At 49.6% G+C, this 26,816-nt stretch overlaps 1 protein-coding gene across 5 annotated transcripts in view; it reads right to left on the bottom strand.

Moving 5' to 3' along the window:
- Slc37a1 (solute carrier family 37 member 1) overlaps positions 1-26,816 on the bottom strand; it is a 73,449-nt gene that overhangs the window by 46,358 nt on the left and 275 nt on the right. Inside the window, exons 1-2 of one of the 5 annotated variants that reach the window (XM_087597106.1) lie at positions 14,350-14,463; positions 4,931-5,152 (exon numbers count right to left, since the gene is read on the bottom strand). In XM_087597106.1, the coding sequence (XP_087453232.1) occupies positions 4,931-4,986 (56 nt within the window). In that variant the 5' untranslated portion in view covers positions 4,987-5,152; positions 14,350-14,463. 5 annotated transcript variants of the gene reach the window in all.

The following is a 26,816-nucleotide window of genomic DNA, read 5'->3' as shown; positions in this document are numbered from 1 at the left end:
TTAGAGGAGCTGGGTGTGGGAGAGGCAAGGGCTGCAGATTGTCCTTCACCTTCCTGGAGGGTCTGCAGTTAATAGCTTTTCTCTGTTAGTGGCCATCTTGCCCCGCCTTGCCTCAGGGAGAAGAGGCCCCTGTGTGTGAGGTCCTGGTGGGGTCCCTCAGTGTTCTTCTGTAATTCCTTCCTTCCACTTGGTAGCTTTATCACCATCCTTGTCACCATTCATAAAGCAGGAGTTTGAAGTCGTCCCTTCTGCCAGACCATTTCTCCCCAAGACTAGAACGGGGTTTCCGAACATCACTTTATTCAGAAATAAGCTTCTGAAGATGTAATGGGTTAGCCTGGGGTCCTGTCAGGTTAGGATGGCCCTAAACCCAAGGACTAATGTCCTCCTCTGAAAAGAGGCTGGGCACAGTGACACGGGCCTTTAATCCCAAAATTCAGGGGGCAGAGGCAGATGGATCTCTGCGAGTTTGAGGCTAGCCTGGACTCTATAGTGGGTTCGAGGATAGATAACCAGGGCTAGAGTGAAAAAGCAAAAGCCCATGCAGAGACAGCAAGGAGGAAGGAAGTGTGGCCACGGGGACGGAGGCCAGCGTGATGCAGCTGGTACCAGAGATACTGCAGCACAAGGAGTGCTTGAAGGAGGAAGGAAGAGGTCACCTGAAACCACCACACGGCCATGACCCTGCTACACTTTCAGCTTGGCCCCTCAGCCTTCCAAGTTACGATGGATCCGGTTCGTGGTGCTTTGTTCCGGGAGAGGACCAAGTCTTTGGCTTTATGTGATGCTACAGGTGGGCTTGGAAGATCAGGTAACGGAATAGAAGCCATCGGGCTCTGCGTTTTCTCTCCAGGGCCCCCTTATGCAGATATGACAAGCGGTTCATGCCAATACAAGAATGGAGCCTGGATTAGCCCCAGTTTCAAGCAAAAAGCTCACATCCCATTAGCCAGCTCGGGGCTTGGATGCACGCCGGACTCTCCTCGGGGGTTATCTCTTATATTTGATACTGTAACATAACACTATCATCTACGCCACTCGAGAACCAGTAAGGTTATATAACCCTCAAAATATTTTAAGACGTGATTTTTGTAGGGCTGTACCATTGCCATCTGCTTACTGAGAAGGAGATCTCTGGGGAGTGGGCTGTGAGGCTTCCGGACTGGCCCCACTTCCTGTACCACTAAGATCAGAGCAAGTAGCCTCAGGCCCTTCTCATGGTACCATCCATGATAGGACTGGCTAGCAGGGGAGACTGTACCCTCTCAAGCATGCAGAATAAGCCCTTCCTATTTAGGTGGCGTTTTCCCAGGTATTTGGTTACAACGATGAAACAAATAGCTAATAGTATCCTCCCGTGTCAGGATCCTCAGAGAAGCAGCAGCAGGGAGCAGGGCTGACAAGCCTCCTCCGGTGGGTTGGAGTCAAAGGTCAACGAAAGGCAGGTTATTACAGAGACACTGCGACATCAACCGGTCTTGGCTCGGTGTTACTCGGCTCAGTCACGCAGGGATTCAACACGCACTTTTTAGAGGAATAACTCGTCAATGTGGCTGGTTTAGAAATGAACCCAAACCGTTTCTGAACTCAGAGAGCCATGCAACCAGATATGGAAGGGAGGTTGTATCTTTGTCAGAGCCTTGGTCGGGAGACTGTCTTAGTTAGGGTTTCTATTCCTGCACAAACATCATGACCAAGAAGCAAGTTAGAGAGCAAAGGGTTTATTCAGCTTACACTTCCACATGGCTGTTCATCACCAAAGGAAGTCAGGACTGGAACTCAAGCAGGTCAGGAAGCAGGAGCTGATGCAAAGGCCATGGAGGGATGTTACTTACTGGCTTGCTTCCCCTGGCTTGCTCAGCTTGCTTTCTTATAGAACCCAAGACCACCAGCCCAGGGATGGCACCACCCACAATGGGCTGGGTCCTACCCCCTTGACCAGTAGTTGAGAAAATGCCTTACAGCTGGGTCTCACGAAGGCATTTCCACAAGGGAGGCTCCTTTTCTGTGATAACTCCAGCTTGAGTCAAGTTGACACACAAAACTACCCAGTACAAAGACGAACATTGTTCACCTAAGATCCTGCCTACCTTGGCAACAGGTCTGTTTTCCACACTAAGGAGGGACTATAAATCTTGTAGGAGCATACTATGAGATGATGGGGCTGGTCCTAGGTCCCAGCTTCCAGGCCCCCCAGATTTGGAGGCTGGCCTCCTAGGGAAGGAAGCATGAGCCTGCTCCAGTGGCCCATGGACTGTGACAAGTTTGAGGAGAGATCAGGTGCCATTCTGTCGATGGGCCATCATCTACTCCTAGGATCAATTATTTGAAGTCTCAAATTGTTGACCTGGTCAGCAAGCAATAGTCCCTCTGGGTTTCACTCATGGTTTTGTTTCCTGGTACCACAAAGCATACTGCCCATCTTCTGCAGTCCCCGCCCATTTTCTGTGGTCCCTGCCTATTTTCTGCTGTCCCCGCCATCTTCTGCAGTTCCTACCAGTTGAGGCATGAGTGTGTCTCTGAGATGCTGGCTTCTGTCAGTGAGAGGAGTCAGACAAAGGAGACCAGGAGCCAGTTGTGCAAACCTGTTCTGGATCTCCAGGATCCCTTCTCATTACACCCCCACCGTGCCTAGTCCCTTCTCTCCCATAGTATCTTTAGCCCCTCCCCTCCCAGCCCCACAAGCCAAAAACGCACTGTCTGACTTTCCAGCTCAACAAACATCTGCTTATCCAAAACGAGAGACCATCCATAAAACACGCGGTTGAACCTTTCAGCGACTCAGGGTCACAAAGGATAAAGCCAAGGGACATTTCTAGACTTAAAGGAGGCAAAAACCACAAGATAGCGAGATGGAGTGTTGTGGCCCTGTGTCAGATCCTGGGTGAGAAGAGGAACTGCCAGAGATCTTGCTGGACACTGGATGTGGTGGTTAACATGACCACTGATTAGAGGCTTGGACCAGGGCTTCACGCTTTGCAAGCACCCTACCACTGACACACACACACACACACACACACACACACACACACACACACACACACACAGACAGCAGGAGGTGCAGACGGGGTAAACAGTAAATAGTAACAACCATCTATTTATAAAACAAGCTAAAAGTCTCCCAGTAGAAGTGTTTAAAGGGGTGTGTGGCTAGAGTCTCAGCAGGCCTCAAAGGAAAGCCACTGAGGGATGCCATCTGCAAGTGGTTTCAAAGCTACCCTGTGACCTTTTGGAGCCCAGTGGTCTTGTGTGAAGCCTTGAGTAGATTAAAATGAGCCTGTATAGAAGACTGGGTGGAGAGCTGCTGAGTTCCTGAAGCCTCTTAGAAGCCACAAAGCAAGCTTCCAAAGATTTAGAAAACTAAGTAACTAAGTAACTAAGTAACTAACTAAGTAACTAACTAACTAACTAACACAAACAAAACCTTCTGTCTCCCAGAAGCAACCAGAAAGGCTAGGAGACTTCTCTATCAGCCGCAACAGATAAAATCAGTTCCCACGGGGTTGGGGATTTAGCTCAGCGGTAGAGCGCTTGCCTAGCAAGCGCAAGGCCCTGGGTTCGGTCCCCAGCTCCGGAAAAAAAAAAAAGAAAAAAAAAATCAGTTCCCACTACCTGTGCTCTTAAGAACTTTTTTTTTCTTCCCAAAAAATCCATGTGTTTTCTTCCTCAGTGGCCTTTGCCACGTCTCCTATTAAAGACAATAATGAGCCCCAGGTTCTCAATGGGCCCTCGGGCGCACATTTCTCTGCGAACCTCCATGAACTCGTGATACAAATCTTTTTATTCTCTCATTCACCGGTCTCTTCAGTTTAACCTGCTTGTGCCCAAGCACTCAATATCAAACGGGAGGAGAAGGGCGGAGGCCTCAGCTCAGCGCCAGAGTGCTTAATCTAGTACGCACCAGGCTCTGGATTTGAACCCAGCACCACAAAAATAAAACACAAGGAGAAAGGGTACGGTTTTTTTTCCTTTCTGACAGACTAGGAGAAGGGTGGAACGGAGCCGGGGGAGCTCCACTCTGAATCACCCCCCGCCCCCGCCCCCTTAAGGAGGATGGCAAGACCAGGTCCCCCTGTGAGGCGACAGAGTCACAGAGCGGCCAGGAGGGACACCCTCTCATGTGGCATTCTGGTCTGTCGATTTCACCTCTGCTCTGTCCCATCCAGTTAGGCCACTCATCCGGAACCAGAGGTACCGGGCCTTATTTCATGAGCACCATTTCATAATCCTGCTCACAGCTGGTTGTGGCGGTGGTTTGTTTTTTTGTTTTTTTTGTTTTTTTTCTTTTTTTTATCGGAGCTGGGGACAGAACCCAGGGCCTTGTGCTTGCTAGGCAAGCACTCTACCACTGAGCTAAATCCCCAACCCTGGGTTGTGGTGGTTTAAATGGGAAATGTCCCCTTACCGGGCTCTGGCATCTGAACACTTGGTCCCTTGGTGGTAGTGGTATTTGGGGAGGTTTGAGTGGTACAGGCTTGCCAGAGGAAGTTGGGTTTAGACACCCCCCTCTACCCCTATCCTCTCCCCCACCCCCACTACTAGTCTCTCCTGCCACTTGCTTCTGTGTGTATCAGCCGAGATGGTCTCTGGAACCGTAAGTCAAAACAAACCCTACCTTCTCTAAGTAGCCTGGACCCTTGCTGTGTTCTACTGCGAGGGGAGGGTAACAGACCAGTGTTACGCTCTGTGAGAACGGTGGTTATTCAAAAAGTCACCCAAACTACTCAGAAGTCCAAATGCCGTCTGTGGTGTCACCACTAAAACACAGACCTCCTGAGGGCGACAGGTCACAGCAGCCACCATTCACTAGCTATGGGAAAGACGGACGCCCATGTTCCGTAACAGAATATGAGTTAAGAAGTCACCAGATGCCCACTATTGCTCTGTCCCCAAAACACACTCCAGAGGACAGACCATCACCAGAGCTTACCATTGATCCCTGGAGAAGGAGATGATGAAGCGGACGCCCATGGGGAGCGGAGCCATTTATGTTGCCCCCTGATCTCAGTCGGTGCTCTAGTCCGGAAATCAGCCACTTGAGAAACAGGTTAAAGTTGTTCTGACAGCCCTGCGGTTCACACGGCCCGGGAAGCAACCTCAGATGGGTTCTACTGGGTCCTGTCCCCTCTTCCTTCCATCAGGGAGATGAGCTCTACGGGAGAAAGAGAGGCATTAAGAATCCGTGACCCTGACAAGAGTACCTTGGAGAGACACTGGCAGGCACCGGTCATTCTACAGAAGGGGAGATGCTACCCCACGCCTGACCAAAGGCCACACTGCGGATACCAGAGGAAGCTCGTACCACGGGTGCCTCAGGGAGGTTTGCTCATATTGGAGGTCACATGATGCTCTAATGATTCCTGCAGGGAAGTGGGCATTCATCTCTCTGCCTTTAGGGCTTCCAAAGATGAGTCTGGCCACGAAACATATGTCTATGTCCATCACATGGGCATCTATCAGAGCATGGGGTGGGCACTAGGCTTGTTCACTTCATTACTCCCCAGTCAGGCTTCCTGTGAGCCTTAGCAATTGAGGACTATGGCCTGGGCAGGATGACAGAAGGGACCAGTCATCAGTTGCTTAGGTCGTGGGTCTGCAATTGAGTCTGACACGGCTAACAGGGAAGGGGTGAATTTCCCATGTGCCACTGTGGTTCCCTCTCCTGTGAGCGTGCTCTGAGAACTGGGCTGAAGAGGGGCAATTCTGGAAGGGGCAGAACAAAGCCTTCGCACTAATAAGGGGTCCAGCCCTCCGGAAGGCATGTCTCCTATCCTGAGCCCCAAGCCGCCCTCAGGACATATATCCCAAGGCACTGTAGATTTCCAAAGTGGAAAATACTTCTTCATCTATCTCCTCCTTTCCTCTGAGCTTTCCACAGCCGCGTGCATTGGTCTGAGGTTTGGTTTGGTAGTGGAACAGCAGGACGGAGACTCTGGGTTCCAAGCCTAGCAGGTCACATAAACACAACCAATAAACTCCAAGAGACCAGCCCCAGAACCATCATAGAGGTGTGGAGGCCCTTGCCACCTCAGCTAGGAGAGCTCTACCTTTCCCAGGGGCCCACGGGGCCTTAGCAAAGGTCACTTGTTCCTGACCCTACACAGATCTGCAGTGATGGGCCACTAGTCCACCTGCTCCCTTAACTTCTCCAGCTAAAAGACAGACTAATGGTACAAGCAACGAGACCCAAAGACGTGGTCTCAGGAAGGCCATGGCGTAGTAGACAGTCCATCAGTACAAGTGTGAGTGGTTCTGTAGGTGAGTTTCAGGGAGGGCAGGGTTTCCCTGTCCCATATCCCAGCTCAGAACAAAAGCAAAGAACTCAGTGGTAGTCAGCCAAGTGACTTAGGCCTGGTGATCTCAGCACTCAGGAGGCTGAGATAGAAGGTCCATTTCGAGTTGGAGGCCAGGCAGGGTTACCTCCAGACTAAACCAAAAGTTGGGGGACGTTGGCTCAAACCTCCATAAGTAAATGGTATCTTCCAAAGAGGGGTTTGCTCAGAATGAGTTTGTTGGGCTTGGTCCTACATGTGCTTCGAATGCACCTGTGAAGTAATTCTGCTGCGGTTTGATGGTTTTGACTAAAGGATTTGTTTTCGATTGCACAGGGCTTAAAAAATAGCAAACCAGAGTCCATTCCCCCCCCCCCCCTCCACTAAAATACTGAAAATTTCACCCCTGTGACCAGGGAAACCAATCTGTCATATCGCCGCACAAAAACATCCAACAAACACCCAACAGCAAAGGCCCTAAAGAGTTGTGGGGGGTGGGGAGAGCTCCTGGCTTCTATAAATAATGTTAGCGATTTCACCGAGCTGATGATGTAGCCTGGTGGGGGTTGGGTATTCATTCTCGAAAGAAGTGCACTGGAGGATGGACAGATGTCAAGTCTACATTTAGGGGGTTGAGAACTCTGCTTAACAAAGTCCCTTTTGGGGCTGGAGAGATTGCTCAGTGGTTAGAGCACTGACTGCTCTCCCAGAGGTCCTGAGTTCAAATCCCAGCAACCACACGGTGGCTCACAACCATCTGCAATGGGATCTGATGCCCTCTTCTGGTGTGTCTGAAGACAGCGACAGTGTGTTCACATAATTTTTTTTTTAAAAAAAAAGTCCTTTTCTTGATGGCCTGGACAGCATCTCTAAAACTTGTTCCCTCAAAATTCCAGGTCATGAAGGCCACTGACATAGCCTCCTGGAGCCCAAGGCATAGCTTGTCCTCTAAGGCAGCGGTTCTCAGCCTGTGGGTCTTGGCCTCAACAGGGGTGCATATCAGATATGTATATTACCAATAGGTATACCAATATGTATATTACCATATAGGTAGCAAAATTACAGTTATGAAGTAGCAATGAAATAATTTTATGGTTGGTGGGGTCACCACAACATGAGGTATTGTATTTAAGAGTCACTGCATTAGGAAGGTTGAGAACCGCTGCTCTAAGAGGAGAGATGAGGTTAACCCAGCTAGGTGGTCTTCACACCCAGGAGGTTCATTTCCCTGGGGGTACCTTCTCAGGCACAAGGACACTTCCTCCTGCCTATCCCTGAAGAGCAGGGGAGCACGTGACTTGGCTGGCAGGCTTTGGCGCAGATCCCAAGCCCGAGAAAGTAGTTAAAGTAGTTTTTAAATGTCACCTCTTAGAAGCTCCCAGAGAACTTCAGGCCATTAGAGAAAAGGATAAGAAGGCAGTGTTATTATTGGACAGGGTGAGGAGAGCAATTAGGAGCTTTTCCTTGGTGAGGCAGCACCCCTACCAGGCTCAGGAGCACACGGAGAGCTTGGCCAAGAGCTGAGGAACAGACACACCCTCGATCCTCCCAGCACTGAGCTACCCAGAGCCCATCAACTCTTCGAGGAGACTCAGGAGTGGGTGGAAGTTAGCAAACGCAAGAGTAATGGCCCCAGGGGCTTTTCCAGGCTTTAGCACACAGACAAAAAATCAGAGCACCCTAAGGCAACATGTCAAAATTATGGCACCTTTTTTGAAAGGGCAAACCTGAGAACCAAACTCTCTCCAACAGCTTCAAGAGTTTTGTTTTAAACTAAGACAAACTATAACTCCTCCAATCGAGCACTTTCTAGGCTTTTAAAGGCTCCATTTCCCATGGGAGATTAAACAGAAACGGTTTGTCAGAATTCGATCCACCATCGCTCTTAGCCCACTCACAACAAAAACGCACCCCGGAACCAGACCTGTAAAAAGACTCCCAAGATCACAAGGTGCAAACGGGACTCCCAAGAGAGGGAATTCTGTGTAAAGCTGGAATAACATATTTACCAACTCGCCCAACTTCATGCAACTTAAGTTCCAGGACAAGCAGGCAGGCAGGGAGGGAGGCAGCCACCAGGCAGGTGCATGGAACTCTGAAGACCGGGAAAAGGTACCTTAAGGAATTTAAATCTAGAGCTAGGGAAGAGTCTTCCGTTCAAATGCAAATCTTTACCTGCGAGTCGCCAAGATCTCTGGATGGACCCTAAGTGCTGGAAGAGTAGTGCGCGCAGCTGGGGGACTTTTCCGGTGGTTTAAACCCTTTATTACAGCCAGACGGTGGCTGTCACTGCGTTGGCCACAGAGCCCGGGCTCCGGGAAGCAGTTCCTTAGCAAATAAACAACCCAGGAGCCCAGGGTGCTGGCTGAGAGCTTTCCCAAGGGCTTTGCGAGCGGACTCCTCCCAGGTCGTACAGCCGCTTGGCCCGGTGGTGAAGGCTACAGGCACGCCCACGTCCCCAACGCGCGGCTGCAGACAAAGCGCTGGGTCTCCGGCAGGCGTCTTCTCACAGCTGTCACTGGCGGCCTGGGGCCGGGAGGGGATCCAGCATCACAGCTAGGCGACCCCAGCCCCCCAGGCCTCGGGGAACCTTCCGCTTCCACTTTCCCTGGGAACTCAGCATAGGCAGCATGGGATCGCCCCCGCACTGTCGCTCAAGGCCACTCTAGGAGCCTTTACTTCAAAGAGGTCCCATTCTAGGAAAAGCACTTGACTAGTCCCCGGCTCTCCAGCCACACAGCAGAGGGAGCCCAAACCGCGGAGAGGCCGAAGCGGGGGCGCAGGGCGCGGGCCCGCGGCAGGTGCGTGGGGGCTGGCAGGTGCGCGCCGCTGGGGAGGGTCCTCCGTTGTCCCCGCGCCTACCTGCGCTTCGCAGCCCGCGTCGTGCGCTTCCTGCCGTCGACTTCCTGGAGCGGCCGCCCTTTCACTTTCCCGGCCCCTACGAACGCCGGCCCAGAGCGGCTCCTCCCTCTCCCGCGCGCCCCCTGACCCCGGCCCCGCGCGCGCCCAGGGATGCTCAGATCGCACACAGCCCGGGGATGCTCAGCTGGGGCATCCTCCTCTAGCTGTTCCTGGGTCCCCACACCTGCCTGTCATGCCCTCCTAGGCCCGGTAGGACGCCCGGCTCTTCCTGACATGGTGCCCAGCAGCCAAACGTCGGCTCCCAGGGGACCTCAGCACCATCAGGCTTTTGTCCCCAAGGCGGACCTTACTAATGCCAGCGAAATGGACAAGTTCCGGGGTAAAGATTTGCTCCCTCGGAGTCCTGGACTGAGGACGGCCTCTCTCGGCCTACCGCACCAAGTGTCAGAGTCAAGAGCACTGGCATGTTACAAAAGGAGCGGGTACACGCCTGGTACCGCACCTGGGCCAGTGTGATAAACGGCTTGCATAGTTAGGTCCTGAAGGTCAGCCATCCGGGTCCTGGGGAGATGCCTGCCCTGGCCCGCAGCCTTCTAGTCAGTTCTGGATAATTAACTTTCAAACCCCTCACCTCCTGCCAAGAATTGACCCTGGAAAGTCCGGGGAGGGCCTGATTACTTCTAAAGGGCACCTGCCTCACACCTCCACCTATCCGCCTGGCTGGGCCTCAAGGCCAACCCTGCTTGCTCAGCGCCAGCTCCTAGATCAGCTCTTGCCTGGAACAGCATAACCAGGCAGGAAACCAACTTCCTAGGAACACCCACTGGGTAAAACCGTGCTTAAACCCAAACCAACTCAAATCCCCGCTTTAAAAGTCAGGTACATGGACAGAGCCGGGGTGAGGGCGGGGAGTGTTTGGGGGTAACTAGCGCCCTCTTCAGACCGGTTGGTGTACAGGCGGCCCATAGCTTCACTCTCCTCCCCACCCCCACCTCTGCCATAAGCGCGCAATTCGCTGAATTGGGTAAGGCCAAGCCCTACTCTATCTACAAGGCTTTTGAGAAGTGTTCTGTACCCTGGAAGCAAAGCTGACTTCCTGGTTGAGCCACCTGCATCCACATCTCACTAGGAAGTGTGACCCCGGAACTCTAGCTGGTCTATCCTGTTCCTTTGGTTAGCTGTCTTCTATTTTTTTTTTTTTTTTTTTGGTTCTTTTTTTTGGAGCTGGGGACCGAACCCAGGGCCTTGCGCTTCCTAGGTAAGCGCTCTACCACTGAGCTAAATCCCCAGCCCCTGTCTTCTATTTTTAATTCCCTAACTCCCCATTCCTCGTAAGCAGCGTAAGCAGCGTAGCAACTCAGGTGGACGCTTACATCTTCTCTAGGCGCCTCCCCATGTCACTATTTCTCAGGCCTGCCATCAACAAGCTTGCTCAAGAGTCCTTTGCCCTTCTGCCTGTGTTCCGGTTTTGGTTTTTGATTTTTATTGTTTGTTTGTTTTGTTTTTGGGGTTTTTTTTTTGTTTTTCTTTTTGTTTTTGTAGCTGCCCCAAATTGCCCTCCCGAAGCAAAATTTGAGCTCCCCAACTTGATTGGCCACTTTTAGAAAGCCTTTCCTCACAACCAAGAACACAAACTCCTCAGGAAGCCCTGAGGCCATTAGCTCAGCCGAAGAGCCTCACAAAAACTTCCGGGTAGCTTTTCTTTTTCTTTTTCTTTTTCTTTTTTTCTTTTCTTTTTTTTTTTTTTTTTATCGGAGCTGGGGACCGAACCCAGGGCCTTGCGCTTGCTAGGCAAGCGCTCTACCACTGAGCTAAATTCCCAACCCCTCGGGTAGCTTTTCAGTTCCCAAGAATGGGACTTTTCACATTAGTGTGTTGGGACGTCTTTCCTGAGTCTGTGGTTTTTGAGTGAGCTCAGACTTTGAGAATCGTTGAAATATTCTGTTTAAAATGCCCATGTCCTAGCGACGCCTGTCTACCTCCCGGCCCCTAGGGGGCGCAGGAAGGCGTCCTAGATTAGAAAACCTAAGACAGCGAGACAGTTAGGGATATTTTTTTCCCCTTAAACAAATAAAGAAAAACCAAAATGACAATTTTCGCATAGATCCTGGAGTTAGCCAGAGGGAGTCTGGCCACCTATGCATGACATTTGCTAAAAGCGTCAATCTTAGAATCTTAGGTAAAGTTAACGTTTCATAATATATATATTTAAATTGATCTTTACAAGAAACACTCACATGTGTTGAGGTGGGATGCGTGTGTGTAAAATTTAAATAAATTTTGAAATGGAAATTTGCGATTCGGTCAGAAGGCTGGCAGGTTTTACACTTCAGAGGCTATGAGAAGGGATTGGGTGGCCCCACCATGGTTTGTGGCCCATGGTCCTCTTGCCTCAGCCTCCTGAGTTCTGAGATTCACGACTGGCTCCCCCTGCTCTCTCCCCACTACGAATATCCGGAGGTTTTCACATGGGAGGTGCATGCTCTATCACTGAGTACCCACCCCCCCTCCCCTGTCCTAAGAATAATTTTTAAATCAAATTTTTAAAAATCAAATTATTTTTTAAATTAAATAAATTAAATAAAGTTTTAAAAATTAATGAAAAGACAAAGTGAAGGAAATGAAAGAGTTTGTGTTAGCCCTTGTTAGCATTCCGTCTAAGCTCCACCCCCACAGTTACCTGGCAACAGCCAGGTATGCCTGACAGTATAAAGGGGACTGCTTGCCCCCTCCTTTCTTTCTTGCTCTCTTTATCTTACCCTCTTCCACCTTTGTCTCCTCTCTCCCCATTCCCTTCCCCACTTCTCTACATGTGCTCATGGTCAGCCTCTACTCCTCTTCTTTCCTCTTTCTCTCTCTCTTTCTCTCTCTCTCTCCCCCTCCCATCCAACCCACCCACCCTACTACCCTCTTAACTCCCCTCCCCATGCCCTGAATAAACTCCATTCTATACTATACCATCATGTGGCTGGTCCCTCAGGGGGAAGGGATGCCTCAGCATGGATACACAGAGGCACCCTTTCCCCCCACACCTCCATAGAACATAACCCCCACCCTCTTTATCTTTTTATAAACACAACATTGGTGCTGAAACCCAGGACATATTCTCTCTTTATCTCTTTATAAACACATCAGCCCTCAGCAATGGCTTTTTAGCAATGACACTGTAGGCACTAATACTTGAATCAGGGGTGTACTTAGAGAGAGGAGCTTCGTCAATGTCTTGTCTGTCTGTCTGTCTATTTTCCTGAGGTAGGGTTTTTCGGTATAGCCCCGGCTGCCTTGGAACTCAGGCTGGCCGCAAACTCACAGAGATTCTGGGATTAAAGGCGTACAGCACCATGCCTGGCTTGAACCACACATTTACGAGTGGCTTCGGTAAGTGGCCCGTAGAAGACAGATTAGGCGAATGTTTCTGTTTCTAAGACTCCTTGGCACTGTCTTCCAGTAGAATGCCTTTATAATTTTTTCTCCTATCTGTAGGATATGGGAAGTGGTCACACAAGATCTAAATTGGATCCTAACTGGAACAGGGTTTGTAAAAGTCTGGAATCAAATTTGGGGGCTGGCACAGCTGGCAGCTGAACTCTTCTCCAGGGCTAGCCCATTGCTGCATCTGTCTGCCGTGGGCTTCCCTACATTTCAAGTTTATAGTTCGCACAAGACAAGACATATGGAAACAGGAAAAAAACCTGACCCCAGTGGAGTCATTCCTGGCAAAGCAGTCGCTGGAGACAAATGTGACAAGCAAATTGGACAATTTTTACAAGGTGTCCCCAAAAGGATCAATAACCTTCAACTGTGGTTTGGGAAACCATGTAGTTCAAATCAAGAGGTTGTGCTTTTAGAGTTCCCTACGGGCCTATGTGTGTGATGATTTATGAAGAGAGAGTCCTTTTACTGCACAGTATGCTAATGCCTTGGTGGGAAAGTACAAGAACCCATCACTTCATCCTCAAACCCAAGCGATCTCACTAGGAGTTCCCATCTCCTAGCCTGGGGCTAAGTTGGTTTCAGAGGAAGCCCTGTGTGGAGCCTCCTGAAGCTACTACCCTGCTCAACAGAGTGTGTCCATCACTGGCTTCATGGCCTGCACATCACCCTCTGTGCATCCCGACTGTGGTCATTGGAGGGTTTGGGCCCTGGGCTCATCTGTGCACAGTTGAGAGCCTTCCTTTTTAACCCTTTTTAAGCCCTTTCTCAAACCACACTTGTATAACTCCCTCCCAAATTCAATCTTTTACTATCATTCAAAGTCACCGGCGGGTGGTGGCCAAGCAAGAGGAGATTTGGGATCTGTCTCCAACTCAAACCTTGACTCCAAACTTCCTGGGACCCTGTGGAGGCCACTTTAGTTTGATGAACTCCCCACTGTGATCATGGGATGGGTGTGAGGATGGATGGGGTTGGGGGGGCAAGAGTTGGGGGATGGGTAAAGGGGGTGGAAGTAGGGAGTGAGAGATGGGGTGGGGGTAAGAGGTGAGGAGGGGGAGGAGTGGGGGAGGAGGTGGGGGAGGGGAGTGAGAGTAGTGGGTGGGTGGAGGAAGGTTTTTGCAAACACCAAGTTTCACTTATTTCATTCACCTGTGCTTGGCACACTCCGGAAGCTTAAGAAACCCTCCCTGTGGAGGGAACATTTACAAGGTTTCTATGGAAACATTAAATCCGCTCTAAATGTCTGTGGCTATCCTAATGACTGGGAAAGAGGCATCCAAGACGAGCCCAGGACACGTGAGCAATCAGGATGGTGGGGGTGGGGAGGGGCGCTCCAAAGTCTCTTTCCTCAGTTTATTTTGTTAAACTGCCCACAAAGGAGAGTTTGAGAGCCCCACCTTCAGGAAGTCCTGTTCAAGTTTGCTTCTTGGCGCGGCTACCATGTATCAACTGCAGCTTTCTAAGACAACTAGACGGACTTCAGTCCAGGGTTTGCATCTATAATCCCGGCACTCAGGAAAGCCGAGGCAGGATAACTTGCCATGCGTTTGGAGCCATCCTGGGCTATGATGCAGGACCCTGCCTCAACAAACAAACAAACCCCACAGGGCTACTTTCCTTTGAGGTCTAGCTACGCTGAGCCAGGCCAAGGAGGCCAGCGCCCACATTCACTTCCTACATGCTCAAAGTCACTGCTGTGTCCACACCTGCACTTACTGAATGAATCACACGGGGGAGAGGGGGGTGTTAACCCATGTCGGTCCCAGTAATTTCTGTTTACCTTATGCTCACGTTCCTGCTCGCTGCTGAGCTCCCTGTCAGGTGGCCATGGACTACAACTTTCTGGAACCCTTAGCCCCCACTGTTAGCATTCTGTCTAAGCTCCCCCCCGCACAGCTACCTGGCAACAGCCAGGTATGCTCCGCCCCACGGTGACCTGGCAACAGCCAAGTAGGCCTGACTCACTATAAAAGGGGCTGCATGGACCCTCCTTATTCTCTTCTCCTCTTTCCTCTTGCTCTTTTCTTGCTCCTTGCTCTTTCCCTCTTCCTCTCTTCCCCTTTGTCCCTTCTCTCCCCGTTTCCCTCCCCACTTCCTTCCACATGCTCATGGCCGGCCTCTACTCCTCTCCCCTTCTACTCTTCTTCTCTCATTAAACCTTTCCATGTGGAACCATGTTGACACGTTGTGTTTTGTTTGGACGAGAGCTGAGATTTCTACCCTAACACCCACATTAAATACTTGGCCATTGTGATGGTTTGCATATGCTTGGCCCAGAGAGTGGCACTATAGAAAGTGTGGCCTTGGGGGTTGGGGAGTTAGCTCAGCGATAGAGAGCTTGTTTAGCAAGCGCAAGGCCCTGGGTTCTGATCCCCAGCTCCGGGGGGGGGGGGGGGGGGGAGAAAGAAAGAAAGAAAAAGGGGGCTGGGGATTTAGCTCAGTGGTAGAGCGCTTACCTAGGAAGCGCAAGGCCCTGGGTTCGGTCCCCAGCTCCGAAAAAAAGAACCAAAAAAAAAAAAAAGAAAAAGAAAAAAAAAAGAGGGGGGGGTTGGGGATTTAGCTCAGTGGTAGAGCGCTTGCCTAGCAAGCGCAAGGCCCTGGGTTCCGTCCCCAGCTCCAAAAAAAAAAAAAAAAAGTGTGGCCTTATTGGAGTGGGTGTGTCACTGTGGGCGTGGGCTTAAGACCCTCACTTTAGCCGCCTGGAAGCCAGTATTCTGCTAGCAGCCTTCAGATGAAGGTGTAGAACTCTCAGCTCCTCCTGCACCATGCCTGCCTGGATGCTGCCATGTTCCCTCCTTGATGATAATGGATTGAACCTCTGAACCCTTGGTGTCTCTTCACAGCAGTAAAACCCTAAGACAGTCGTGATTTTTGTTTTGTTTTGATTTTGATTTGCTTTTTGTTCTATTACGTCAATAGAAGTGTAGCTAAGATACAAACTGCACTCACTATGAGATACCTTCTTACCTTTCAGACCAGCAAAGAAGAAAAATGACCTCTCAGAAGCCCCAAAACAGTGAGTCACATTCTGCTGGTAGGAGTGGGGGTTTGCCATCCCAGAAGCCAGTAGCGACCGTATTTATAACCCGTGATAGTTGCTCTCCATCAGCTTGACTGGGTTTTGAATCATCCAGAAGGCATGCCACTAGGCTGTGAGATCGTTTCCAGACAGGATTAAATAAGGGGAGAAGACTCGGCCTGATTGTGGGTGGCATCAGCCCAAGGACTGGGGTTCCAGACAGAATAAAAAGGGATAAAGGAAAGAGACAGCTGATGGTTTCACTGCAGACACATGACCCCAGCACCTCGTGCTCCCCCTGCCCAGGTTGGATGCCTCCTTTCCTAAATCATAAGCCAAAAATCCCTTCTTCCCTACCATTGCTTGGGACACATGTTTCCCCCCCAGCGATTACAGAAGCAAGTAAGCTGTAAACACCAGCCTCACCACCGGCTCCTCGACCGACCGACGCTCTATATAAGTCAGGACTCTACAGCGTGAACTTGGGATGAGGACAAGACTCAGGCACTCAGACACTCACACAGACGCACACTAGCTCATCCGCTGGGACAGCGGGTGTGCGAGAGCTCGCTGCCTGGCTTGACTGCATCATTGGTGTGCACGAGTATCTCTCCCCCTCTCGTTTTAAATTGAATTTCCATTTGGCAAAATATTGTGAGCTCTCTCTCTCTCTCTAACCGTGGATTCTCTCTTTTTCTATTTTATTTTAAGTAATTGATTAATTTTAAATTAATTCTCATTTGTTTTTTTTGTTGTTGTTGTTGTTATTGTTGTTGTTGTTCGTTTTTTGTTTTTGAAACAGGGTTTCTCGGTGTAGCCCTGGCTGTCCTGGAACTCACTTGCTCTGTAGACCAGGCTGGCCTCACACTCAGAGATCTGCCTACCTCTGCCTCTCAGGTGCTGGGATTAAAGGCATGGGTGCCACCACTTGACGTTAACCATGGATTCTCAGTCACATTTATACCAGGCATTCATTTCCTCTTGGGAAGTGGACAAGTGGGCCTTAATTCCACACCAGCTATGCCACTAAGCATTCAAAGGCATATCTCGCCACACTGTTCATTACCATAGACCGTAGGGTTCACAGTTATGAGGGTATTGATGACCTCTTCCCCCCAGCAACCTGTGTAACTTCTATCAGTATTCTGAAATACTACATAAAGACAACTTAAATCCTGGTACGTATATGTAAGGGGAGGTGCTGATACTAAGGTCTAGTTCCCTAATTGGTTCTTGATTTGTCAATAAAGAAGGCCAGGAGCCAATTGCTGGGCGGAAGGTACACGTGAGACTTCCGGATCCCAAGAGGAAAATGCAGACACAAGGAAGGAGAAGGGCTTCTCTGCTGTGCTTGAGAAAAAAGCAGCAGTCATGTAAAGTGTCCGGGCAACTAGGGCCTGCAGCCTCCGCTATGGGATGGGGCCGAGGAGATTGGAAGGGCTAGCTCATACAGACCACTAAGTTTAGGGCAGGAGGGGAAACTGAGATAATAATTGATGAGGACATGCCTTTCTGGGCAGGAGATTCTGCACCCAGCAGTTGTACCTAACCGGCAAGTTCTAACATGATAAAGTTGTCTGTCTGTCCTTTATCTGAGGATTCTAGGACCTCAGGTTGGGGCTGATTGCCACCGCCCCCCTCCCCCGGAGATAAGCTGGACAAAAGGGAGCCGGGAGGGGCTAGAGCACAGCAGCTCCCAGGCAAAGGGGGTGGCGTGTTTTTTAGAACTACACACTACACACATATACAGGTTACATTTCTATAGAAACTCATGAAGTTTCTGTAGAAACTGGATCATCCTATTCCTCAGTGTCTTACTCACAAAACTTAATTACCACCTTCCTGAAGAAATAAATAACGGACCAGCCTTTCAGTGTGTTGCTTCCTTCTCTGGCCCTCTGTCAGAGGATCTAACTTATTCTTAGGTCCTGGAGAGACAGCCTTATATACCACATGACTTCACACCACCACCATCGTAGGCCACAGTGAGGTTATTTATATGTGGTATCAGAATCGGGACCCAGTGAAAATTTGCTTGAGTTTTGTGTTTAGCAACACACACACACACACCCCCACACACATATATACCACACACACACACATATATACCACACACACATACATATATCACACACACACACCATACACAAACACACCACACATACATACCACACACACATACATACACCACACACACACCACACAAACACACACCACACATACCACACACAAACACACACCACACATAACACACACAACACACACACATACACACCACACACACACACACACACATGCACACACACACATACACACACTCCAAAAGCAGAACCAATTCTAAATTCCCAGTTAGTACATGGGACACTCATTTTAAAGAGAAGGGATAACACACAGCCATAAGGCACGGGGTTTTGGTAATGCTATAAGGGTGCAAATCACTGCAGATATTGCCTGCCGCATGGAAAATTAGAGAATCTCTTCGTCATTTCCTTTCACCCTTGGTCTAGGACTCAACAGACACTCGGATGCGGTTAAGCAATGGAACAAACTCCTGGAAAAGGAGTCTGACATAAGAAAATCAGATCACAAGCTGGGAGAAGAGGAAATGAAACATTGTTATGTTTCACTTTCTTTTTTTTTTTTTTTTTTTTTTTTTTTGGTTCTTTTTTTTTCGGAGCTGGGGACCGAACCCAGGGCCTTGCGCTTCCTAGGCAAGCGCTCTACCACTGAGCTAAATCCCCAACCCCATGTTTCACTTTCTTTCTGTTCCACAGGACTGCACTGGGTAGAGTTGTGCCCCCAAATATCTGAAATTCTACTTGACATATGTGCGTTGATGACTTCCTCAATGGCAGGCACCTGCCATGTGGCATGTGGCCAAAGCTGCTGCCTGTGACATCTCCTGTCTCTACCCTGACCCTACTCATGCCAAGCTGTTTCTTCTGCTGTGATGTTACTGTGCAATCTCATTTCCTGGGAAGAAGAGATTTTGTTATTTCTCTTTCCACAACTGTACTTAACATCATTAAACCATATGCTTCATGGAGGAACCCAGGGAGAGAGAGACAGAGACACAGAGTGACAGAGATAGATAGAGACAGAGATAGATAGATAAATGGATGGATGGATAGATGGATGGATGGATGGGACAGACGGGTGGATGGATGGATAGATAGATAGATAGATAGATAGATAGATAGATAGATAGATAGATAGATAGATAGATAGATTGATTGATTTGGGGCTATTGCTCCATTGTTTCCATATGCTTAACATTGTTTCCAACGCTTAAAAACAAAATCTAGGAACTGGAAAGATGGCTCAGAGGTTAAGAGCACTGACTGCTCTTCCAGAGGTCCTGAGTTCAATTCCCAGCAACCACATGGTGGTTCACAACCATCTGTCATGGGATCTGACGCCCTCTTCTGGTGTCTGAAGACAGCGACAGTGTGCTCACATAAAATAAATAGAAATTTAAAAAAAAAATCTAATGCTAAACAGTTAATGTGTGCATGTTCATACACACACACACACACACACACACACACACACACACACACACACACACACAACACATGCATATTTTTTCTCCCCTAGACGCTTTGGTCTCCCACCTTTGTAAATCTTGGTGCTAGCATGAGCAGAAACAACTATCTGCTCATCACAGACTAACTTCCGACGTCACAGTTACCTGTGCCAAGGACCTTTTGCATGAAAGAAACCCATCCGAAGGTAATTAAAGGTTCTGCAGAGACCTGTTGACAGACCAAATGTTCTTAGTCCACTGTGAGAGAGACAGCAGTTGGATTGGAGTGCAACCCCTTGAGAGTGTTAACTTAGCCTGTGCGAGGGCCTGGGTTCCATTCCACAGGACAAACAAACAGACAGAAGCCAAAGAAAATCAGTGTGCTGTTTTGAATGAGAAATGTCTTGGGCATTTGAACACTTGGTTAGGTTAATGTCGCTGTTTGGGGAGGTTTAGATTGGTGCAGGGTTGCTGGGGGAAGTGACCGAAAGTGGCTTTGAGATGACAAGCCGCAGGACATCTGCAGTTTGTTGTCTCTGCTCTGTGTTTGGGATTGAGATGTTACCTCTCGGTGTCCTGCTCCTACCACCATTCCTGCTGCATGCTGCTGTGGTTCCCTGTCATTGTGGACTCTTACCCTGCACAACCGTAAGCTGAATAAACCCTCTCTCCTATAAGTTATCTTGGCTGTAGTGTTTTATAAAAACAACAGGAAAGAAACCAATGCAGTCAGCATAATTAATAAGAGGTGTTACCTATGTCGCATTGGCTGTGTGCTCAGCACAGCACAGTGTGCTCATTACAGATGAGGGGGTGACGCCACCGACCTCATTTTACCATTGTCTAAACAGACAGTCAGGGGACCCAACCCTGGACTGGATCCCTGTTAAGCGCCAAATGTGGGGTGCTATAAAAATCCACTTTTTACAGTAGAATTTTCTGTCGATACACGCTTATAGCCAATAAGGCATAGCCATGAGCCTTGCTAAATTTAAGGACCTCAACAATCATCAGGGAAAAAAAAATGGTATACTTCCATACTTGTGGCAGATCTGAATGGATTTTCCTGAAAACCTGCTTTTTGTCTAAGCAGTTGCATTTTCCTGACTTCCTGGGTTCTTAAGATCTTTTTTTCTACTTGAAAGCCCAGAAGGAACACATGCAGGGCCTTGGTCAGTCACTATGGCAACTGACTGGCTCACAGAGCCTCCTGTTGGGTGGAGCCCTGGTAGGTGGCCTCATGGTCAGTTAGTTTCCTTGGCAATCTCATCCAGAAAGACGAGGTGCTCTTGGAAGCATCCCCTCCCTCTCGCACACCTTCCCACCTCACACTGAGCTTGGTCAGTAGGGACGTTTCTCCTTCCTTTCCTCTTTTTCTTTTTTTTTCCAGCGAAAAGGGAACTAGGTTGAGAAACAAGAAGGTTTCAGTTGGGGATGTGAAACAGAGGGAGAGAGAGAGTTCTCCCTTCTCTCTCAGCACAGGGCTGGCCATCTGGGCATATCCCTAGTGGGCCACGCCCGCTGCACTTCTGGCTGGGGATGATGGCCCAGCAAGGGCCCACGGAGCTTGCTAGGAAGCCCTTTGCATTGCAGGATGGGCGCGCCCTAGTGGTGCATGTTGGAAATTCTCTTCAGGGGCAGGATGAGAAAAAGCTCCTCCCTGCCGCCAACAGCCCCGACCTCTAGCTTAAATCACTTTCAAGCGCTTCAGTGGGAGACTCTCAAGAGCCAGTGGGTCCCTGCTTGGAAGGCAGATGAACGTCACTCTAAGGGAACTACAATTGCCTTTAAATCAGAGATCGGGCGTTTAGCGGAAGTCGCTCTCCAGTCAGATAGCTCGTTCTGACCCCAGCAGCTGATCAATCTGCCGCCATCTCAGCTCTCCTTGAGCTGAGATTGTACTTTATTGTGCTACTGTTGTACTTAGCCACAGAACGGTGAAGTGACAGCCAGGGCTTCTAAGATAATGCATTACACAAGCCGCTCACACAGTGCCAGCCCAACCTCAGAACTTAGCCCAGGTGTTCTCCGGTCCTTGTGAGCGCCAATACGAAAGCCGAATTCCTGGCACTTGTATGGTCCAAAGAGCTAACATTCATTTTCACACACTTGATTACATTCCCGTTCCAGTTTCTAACATTTTAAGTATTCTCTCACTACAGAAATAAGACCTACACAACTGAAACAAATGTGGAAAGTTCCAACAAATATAGGCACAGCGATGTCCCCCTGGTAACCTCACGACCAGCTTTCTCCTCACTGGAGAAGCTGCTAACATGTGTTTATAATCGTCTCATCTTCGGAAAAATACACACACACACACACACACACACACACACACACACACACACACACACAATTTCAGGGCTTTGCATATTAATTGCTTTTGGCTGGTGTATTCAGTCAGTGTTTGGGCCTGAGGGTTCGGCCTTCAGGAGGAGAGATTCCGTTTGACAGGAGGGTAGGCATTGTGTGCTCTGCAAAGTCCATGGGTGATTCTCCACATGGGTGATCGCATTGGCTGAGTCCCAGCAGCCATGCAGCACAGGAAGGGGAACAGGCTGCCGTGAGGGTCTCAGTAATCACGTGTCACCCAATTGTTAAACAACGCATTAACCAGGCATTGTCTCTAACCTCCCCACCCCTGAAACTTTCATAAACTAGAGGAAACTGAGGCTGGAGGGCAGGGGAGTTCCTGAAGTTTGCTTCCAAGTAAAAGTAACAACAGGAGCCCAGAATTCTGAGGTGACTTTCAGTCGTCAATGTTTTCATCAGATGATGCTTAACTTGGTAGTGTGCTTTCTTGCCAGTTAGAGCAAACCTTTAGAGTAACTCAGGCTAACCGGATAAGATGATTGTGTCACCATTGCTTAAAGTGTTGCCTTTCAAAAGCAACAAAGAGTACCGCAAACTACTTTGAGTTCTTACGAATTGTAATTTGCAAAACCGCCACTTAAGAGGCTGGAGACAGAACTGGACAGCGGCCAGACAGACCGGGTATCAAAAACAGAACAGTGAGCCCAGGCGCAGAGATACAAGATAGCAATCGCAGAGCCTGGAGGAGAGGTAGAAAGATGGAGTTCAAGGTCAACTACAGAGCAAACCTTTGATCAGCTTGGCTACCCCATGTCAAAAAACCAAACAAACAAATTGGACACTGTCTGCATGGATGGACTGCCTGCGGTCTCTAAGCCAGGCTTGGGGGGGGCGCCTCCTGCTTTCCCTCCAAACGGGCAGCAAAACAACCAACAACTCTTGTAACAACCAAGATGACCAAGACTTGATTAATAGCGAGCAGCTTTCCTCATCCCCCCCCCCGTGCCCCCCCCCCCCGAGCTGGGGACCGAACCCATGGCCCTGAGCTTGCTAGGCAAGCGCTCTACCACTGAGCTAAATCCCCAACCCCTCCTCGTTTTTTTACCCTCATTTTAAACTAGGACCAAGCTCGGGCTGGAGAAATGGCTCAGTAGTTGGGAGTTCGATTCCCAGCACCCACATAGCCGCTCACAACTGTCTGCTGCATATGTATACGCAGACAAGAATCATATACATTAAATAAATAAATCTTTTTTAAAAAAGATGTATTCATTTATTATACATAAATACACTGTAGCTGTCTTCAGACACACCAGAAGAGGGCATCGGATCTCTTTACAGATGGTTGTGAGCCATCATGTGGTTGCTGGGAATTGAACTCAGGAAGAGTAGTCGGGTGCTCTTAACTGCTGAGCCATCTCTCCAGCCCTTTTTTTTTTTTTTTTAATAAATAAATCTTAAAAAAAATCACCCTCCCCCTAAACCAAGAAAGCCAAACACATACCCTAGCCAATATACAACCCCCTGCTTCAGGAACCCAGGACCAAAGCCCTCCCCCACCCCGCCCCCACACCCCCCCTCACCTACACCCCCCCCCCTCGGTCCACGAGGAGACTCTGACTCCTCTGACTCTGTCTTTCCTTGTCCTCCCCCAAAATACAAGTGATGGCTGCTGACTCCCTTGCCACAGCAGACTCGGAATAAACAGCCTTTGCTCGTCCTAGTTAGGGCGGTTTAAGTTTCTCATAGAAAAAAAATGTGGGGTTGGGGATTTAGCTCAGTGGTAGAGCGCTTGCCTAGCAAGCGCGAGGCCCTGGGTTCGGTCCCCAGCTCCTAAAAAAAGAAAAGGAAAAAAAAATGTGTATTGTAGCGAAACAGAAAGATTCAACCCCAACTCTATTTCTACCTCAGCCTCCCCAAGACGGTCTTTTTGCTGCCTTCACGGAAAGAGCAGAGGACAAATCATGTGTTCTCTGATGTCCTCTGGTGGCAGAGGGCAGATTAATAGGAGGTTTGCTTCAGGGAGCCCCCTGAATGATGTCTGGATGTTTCCAAGTTGCCCAACCAAACCTGAGACTAGCTCCAGTCTCTAGGCTAATCCCCAACGAGGCCAGCATTCCCAGGTTACACCCTCAACGAGATCAGGGTTTCCAGGTTGTTCCCACAACAAACCTGCACCCCCAAGTTACAAGCCCACCCCCAGCCTAACGACCACCAGTGCAGGGGAGGGGAGCAGAAGTTAAGTTTATGATTGACTCCCAGCACCAGCCAATTATGTTAAAGGCCACAGTAGCTTTTCCAGCTAGATGCTTGCACCCATACTCCCTGCTTGCTGCTTACTATAGAGCCTCGCCCCATAGACATTCAGGGCTCCCCCACGACCAAATCTGTCCTGTGTGACGGTGGTGCATTGAATAAAGACCCTACTGTGAGTTGCAACAGATCGGCTCCTGTCTGTGTTTTGGGGATCACTAACATTTCCCTGGCACCGCCCTGGCCTTTTTTTTTTTGGTTCTTTTTTCCGGAGCTGGGGACCGAACCCAGGGCCTTGCGCTTCCTAGGTAAGCACTCTACCACTGAGCTAAATCCCCAACCGCCCCCCCCCTGGCCTTCTGAAGGAGGTATTTAAACCCCAGCTGCTGTGGGACATAACAGGTCCAATTTACAGGGATGCCCCGATGAGGTGGAAGTCATCACAGCCTAGTCACTTTGCGAAAGTCTCACCTCAGCACCACTGGCATGGTTTGGAAGGGTTTCCCAAGGGCTCAAAGGCTAGGTCACCAGCCTGTGGCATGAGTAGGGAATGAATGAAGGAAGATCACGGGGACACACCCTAAAATGGGGGCTCTCGTGTCACTCATTCCCACCATGACATGGCGTACAGATGTGGCAGAAAGTGCCTTGGATATGAGGGTACAAATTTCTCCAGCACATTCTATGCTGGGTGAGGACATACATGCTCCGGAACCCTCATGGTCTCTCTCAGAATAGAGGCTCGTCTTTCAGTTCTAGTAACACGGACCCATGGCTGTACCTACAGACACAGAGTCTTTTTTTTTTTTTTTTTTTTTTTTTGAGATGGGAGCTCTGTCGTGGGGCAGATGCAGAGAAACTGAGAATGTCTCTCTCCACAGTTCAGGCTAAAAAAATTTTTTTTTGGATCTTTTTTTCGGAGCTGGGGACCGAACCCAGGGCCTTGCGCTTCCTAGGCAAGCGCTCCACCACTGAGCTAAATCCCCAACCCCCAGGCTAAAATTTTTAATTCATTCATTTCCCCATGTCTCTGTATGCACACTACGTTTTTGCTCTTAATGGAAATAAGTGTTCAGACCCAGAGTCGGACCTCATGACCAGGGTAATGCTGGCAGAAGTCTCAAAGTAGCAGAGCCAGTTACCCATGGACTAAAACCTCTGTAACCACGAGCTAAGCTGTGGCCTTGAGTGTTTTTCCACAGTGGCGGAAACGTCGCTGGCATATATCAACAGTACCAGCATTTTCCTAGGAGATATTAAACTCCAGCTGCTGTGGGATATAACAGGTCAAACTTACAGAGCACACAGGCTCATGTATAAAACCTGGGGAGGACAGTGTGGTGACCTACCATAGGTCATGGTGACCATTTTACTTTGCCTTCCTGTTGCTATGGTAAAATAGCATGGGCCAAAGCAACTGTGGGGCAGAGATGACTTCTTTGGCTCACAGGCTGCAGACCATAACTGATCTTTTGAGGGGAACCAGAGAAAGAAGCAAAGCTGAGACCCAGGAGGGGCGCCACCTACTGGCTCATTCCCTCTGGCTTGCTGCACTGCGACCTTCTTATGCAGCCTAGAGATGGGACCGCCCACAGTGGGCTGTGTTCTCCTCCACCAACTAGCAAGTAAGAAAACCACACCCACAGACATCCTCACAGACCAGGATACAATTCCTCAATTGAGATCCCTTCTTCCCGAGTGTGTCGGGTTGACAACCAAAATTAACTGTCACAGTGGCATGGACAGTTCCCTAGGAGTGTGAACAGCAGATTCTAAAGGTAGCACCTGGGGTGGTGGTGGTGGTAGTGGTGGTGGTGGTGGTGGTGGTGGTGGTGATTACAGTGGCTGTGTTGCTGTGTCTGTGGAAATCGGCCCTGTGTGTGTGTGGTGTGTGTGTGTGTGTGTGTGTGTGTGTGTGTGTGTGTGTGTGTGTTAATCAGAATACTGCATGCACATCACGGCACATTAGCATTTTTTTTTCCGGAGCTGGGGACCGAACCCAGGACCTTGCGCTTCCTAGGCAAGCGCTCTACCACTGAGCTAAATCCCCAACCCCTCACATTAGCATTTTTAATTGTCCCAAGTTATGTTTTACATTTTATCACGTGGGGAGGCAGCTTTTTAGCCAATCTTTGGGGGAAAAAACCAACCAAACAAAGATGTCTTGGTGTGCTTTCAAGTGTGGGGAAGCAGGTATTCCAGGGAGCTGGCTGGGCTGGACCAGGCAGAAGCCAGAAGTAGGGACTGGAGGTTTGGGTGGTTTGGTTTGTTTGCAATGTAGCTAGTGCAGGGAGGGGGAGCTTGGGGACATAGAGAGAGGCTGTGTGTGTTTGGGTTTCTGTACAGAGAAAACTGTGAGACTGTTAGGAGGCCAGGTACTGGGACAGAAAGACTGGCTCAGTGGGGGAGCAGGAAGGTCTGAGCTTGGAATGACAGTATAGGGGTTGAAGGGGACCCAGAGGGTCCTTGCAGGGTGGAATGTGGCACTGGAGGGACCCCAAGAGGAGATCTATCTGTAAGAGACAGTCAGTGAATGAGCAGGCTGGACCTTTGAGAGGAAGTCTGCAGGCACCAGAGGACAGAGTAGAACGAATATAGCTCTCCTGCAAGTGAAGGCCCAGAGGTAACCTGAGTTAGTTGAGATGCTAAACCCTGACCCGGGGCAGTGTGTGCGAGCATCTGCTTAAGTGGTCAGAGTTCATCGTCCAGTGTATACGTGTTGACAGGAAACAGAAAAGACTTGAGTTCCTGTCATCTAGAGACCACGAACACCTCAAGACCTGGGAGGGTCCTTGCAGCATCCACGGAGGACCCAAGGGACTGAAAGGCAAGGCCCAGAGTTGAGATGCACCTCTCGTCCCAATGGGGGTCCGCTTTTTAGGTGATTCCTTGTAGAGCCCACAAACCAGATCAGTAAGGACATTCCAGAGGCCGGTGACACAGCTCAGGTTAGACGGTCAGATCTGCCAAGGCCCCGCCCCCCCTCGTCCCGGGCGGCGATTGGCAGAGATACCCTTCCAGTTGCTAGGACACTATTCCAGCCCTTGGCTCCTCCCACGCTTCTCTTGCGGCCCTTTCCCGCCACCCTTCCAGGCAGAGAGCCAAGTGGGGCGGGCAGCGTCTCCATGACGAC

Source organism: Rattus norvegicus, chromosome 20, assembly GCF_021556685.1.
Source record: "Rattus norvegicus strain SHRSP/BbbUtx chromosome 20, alternate assembly SHRSP_T2T, whole genome shotgun sequence".
Lineage (NCBI taxonomy): Eukaryota > Metazoa > Chordata > Mammalia > Rodentia > Muridae > Rattus > Rattus norvegicus.
The sequence above is the reverse complement of the archived record's forward strand: the minus strand, read 5'-3'. Positions and strand labels throughout refer to the sequence as shown.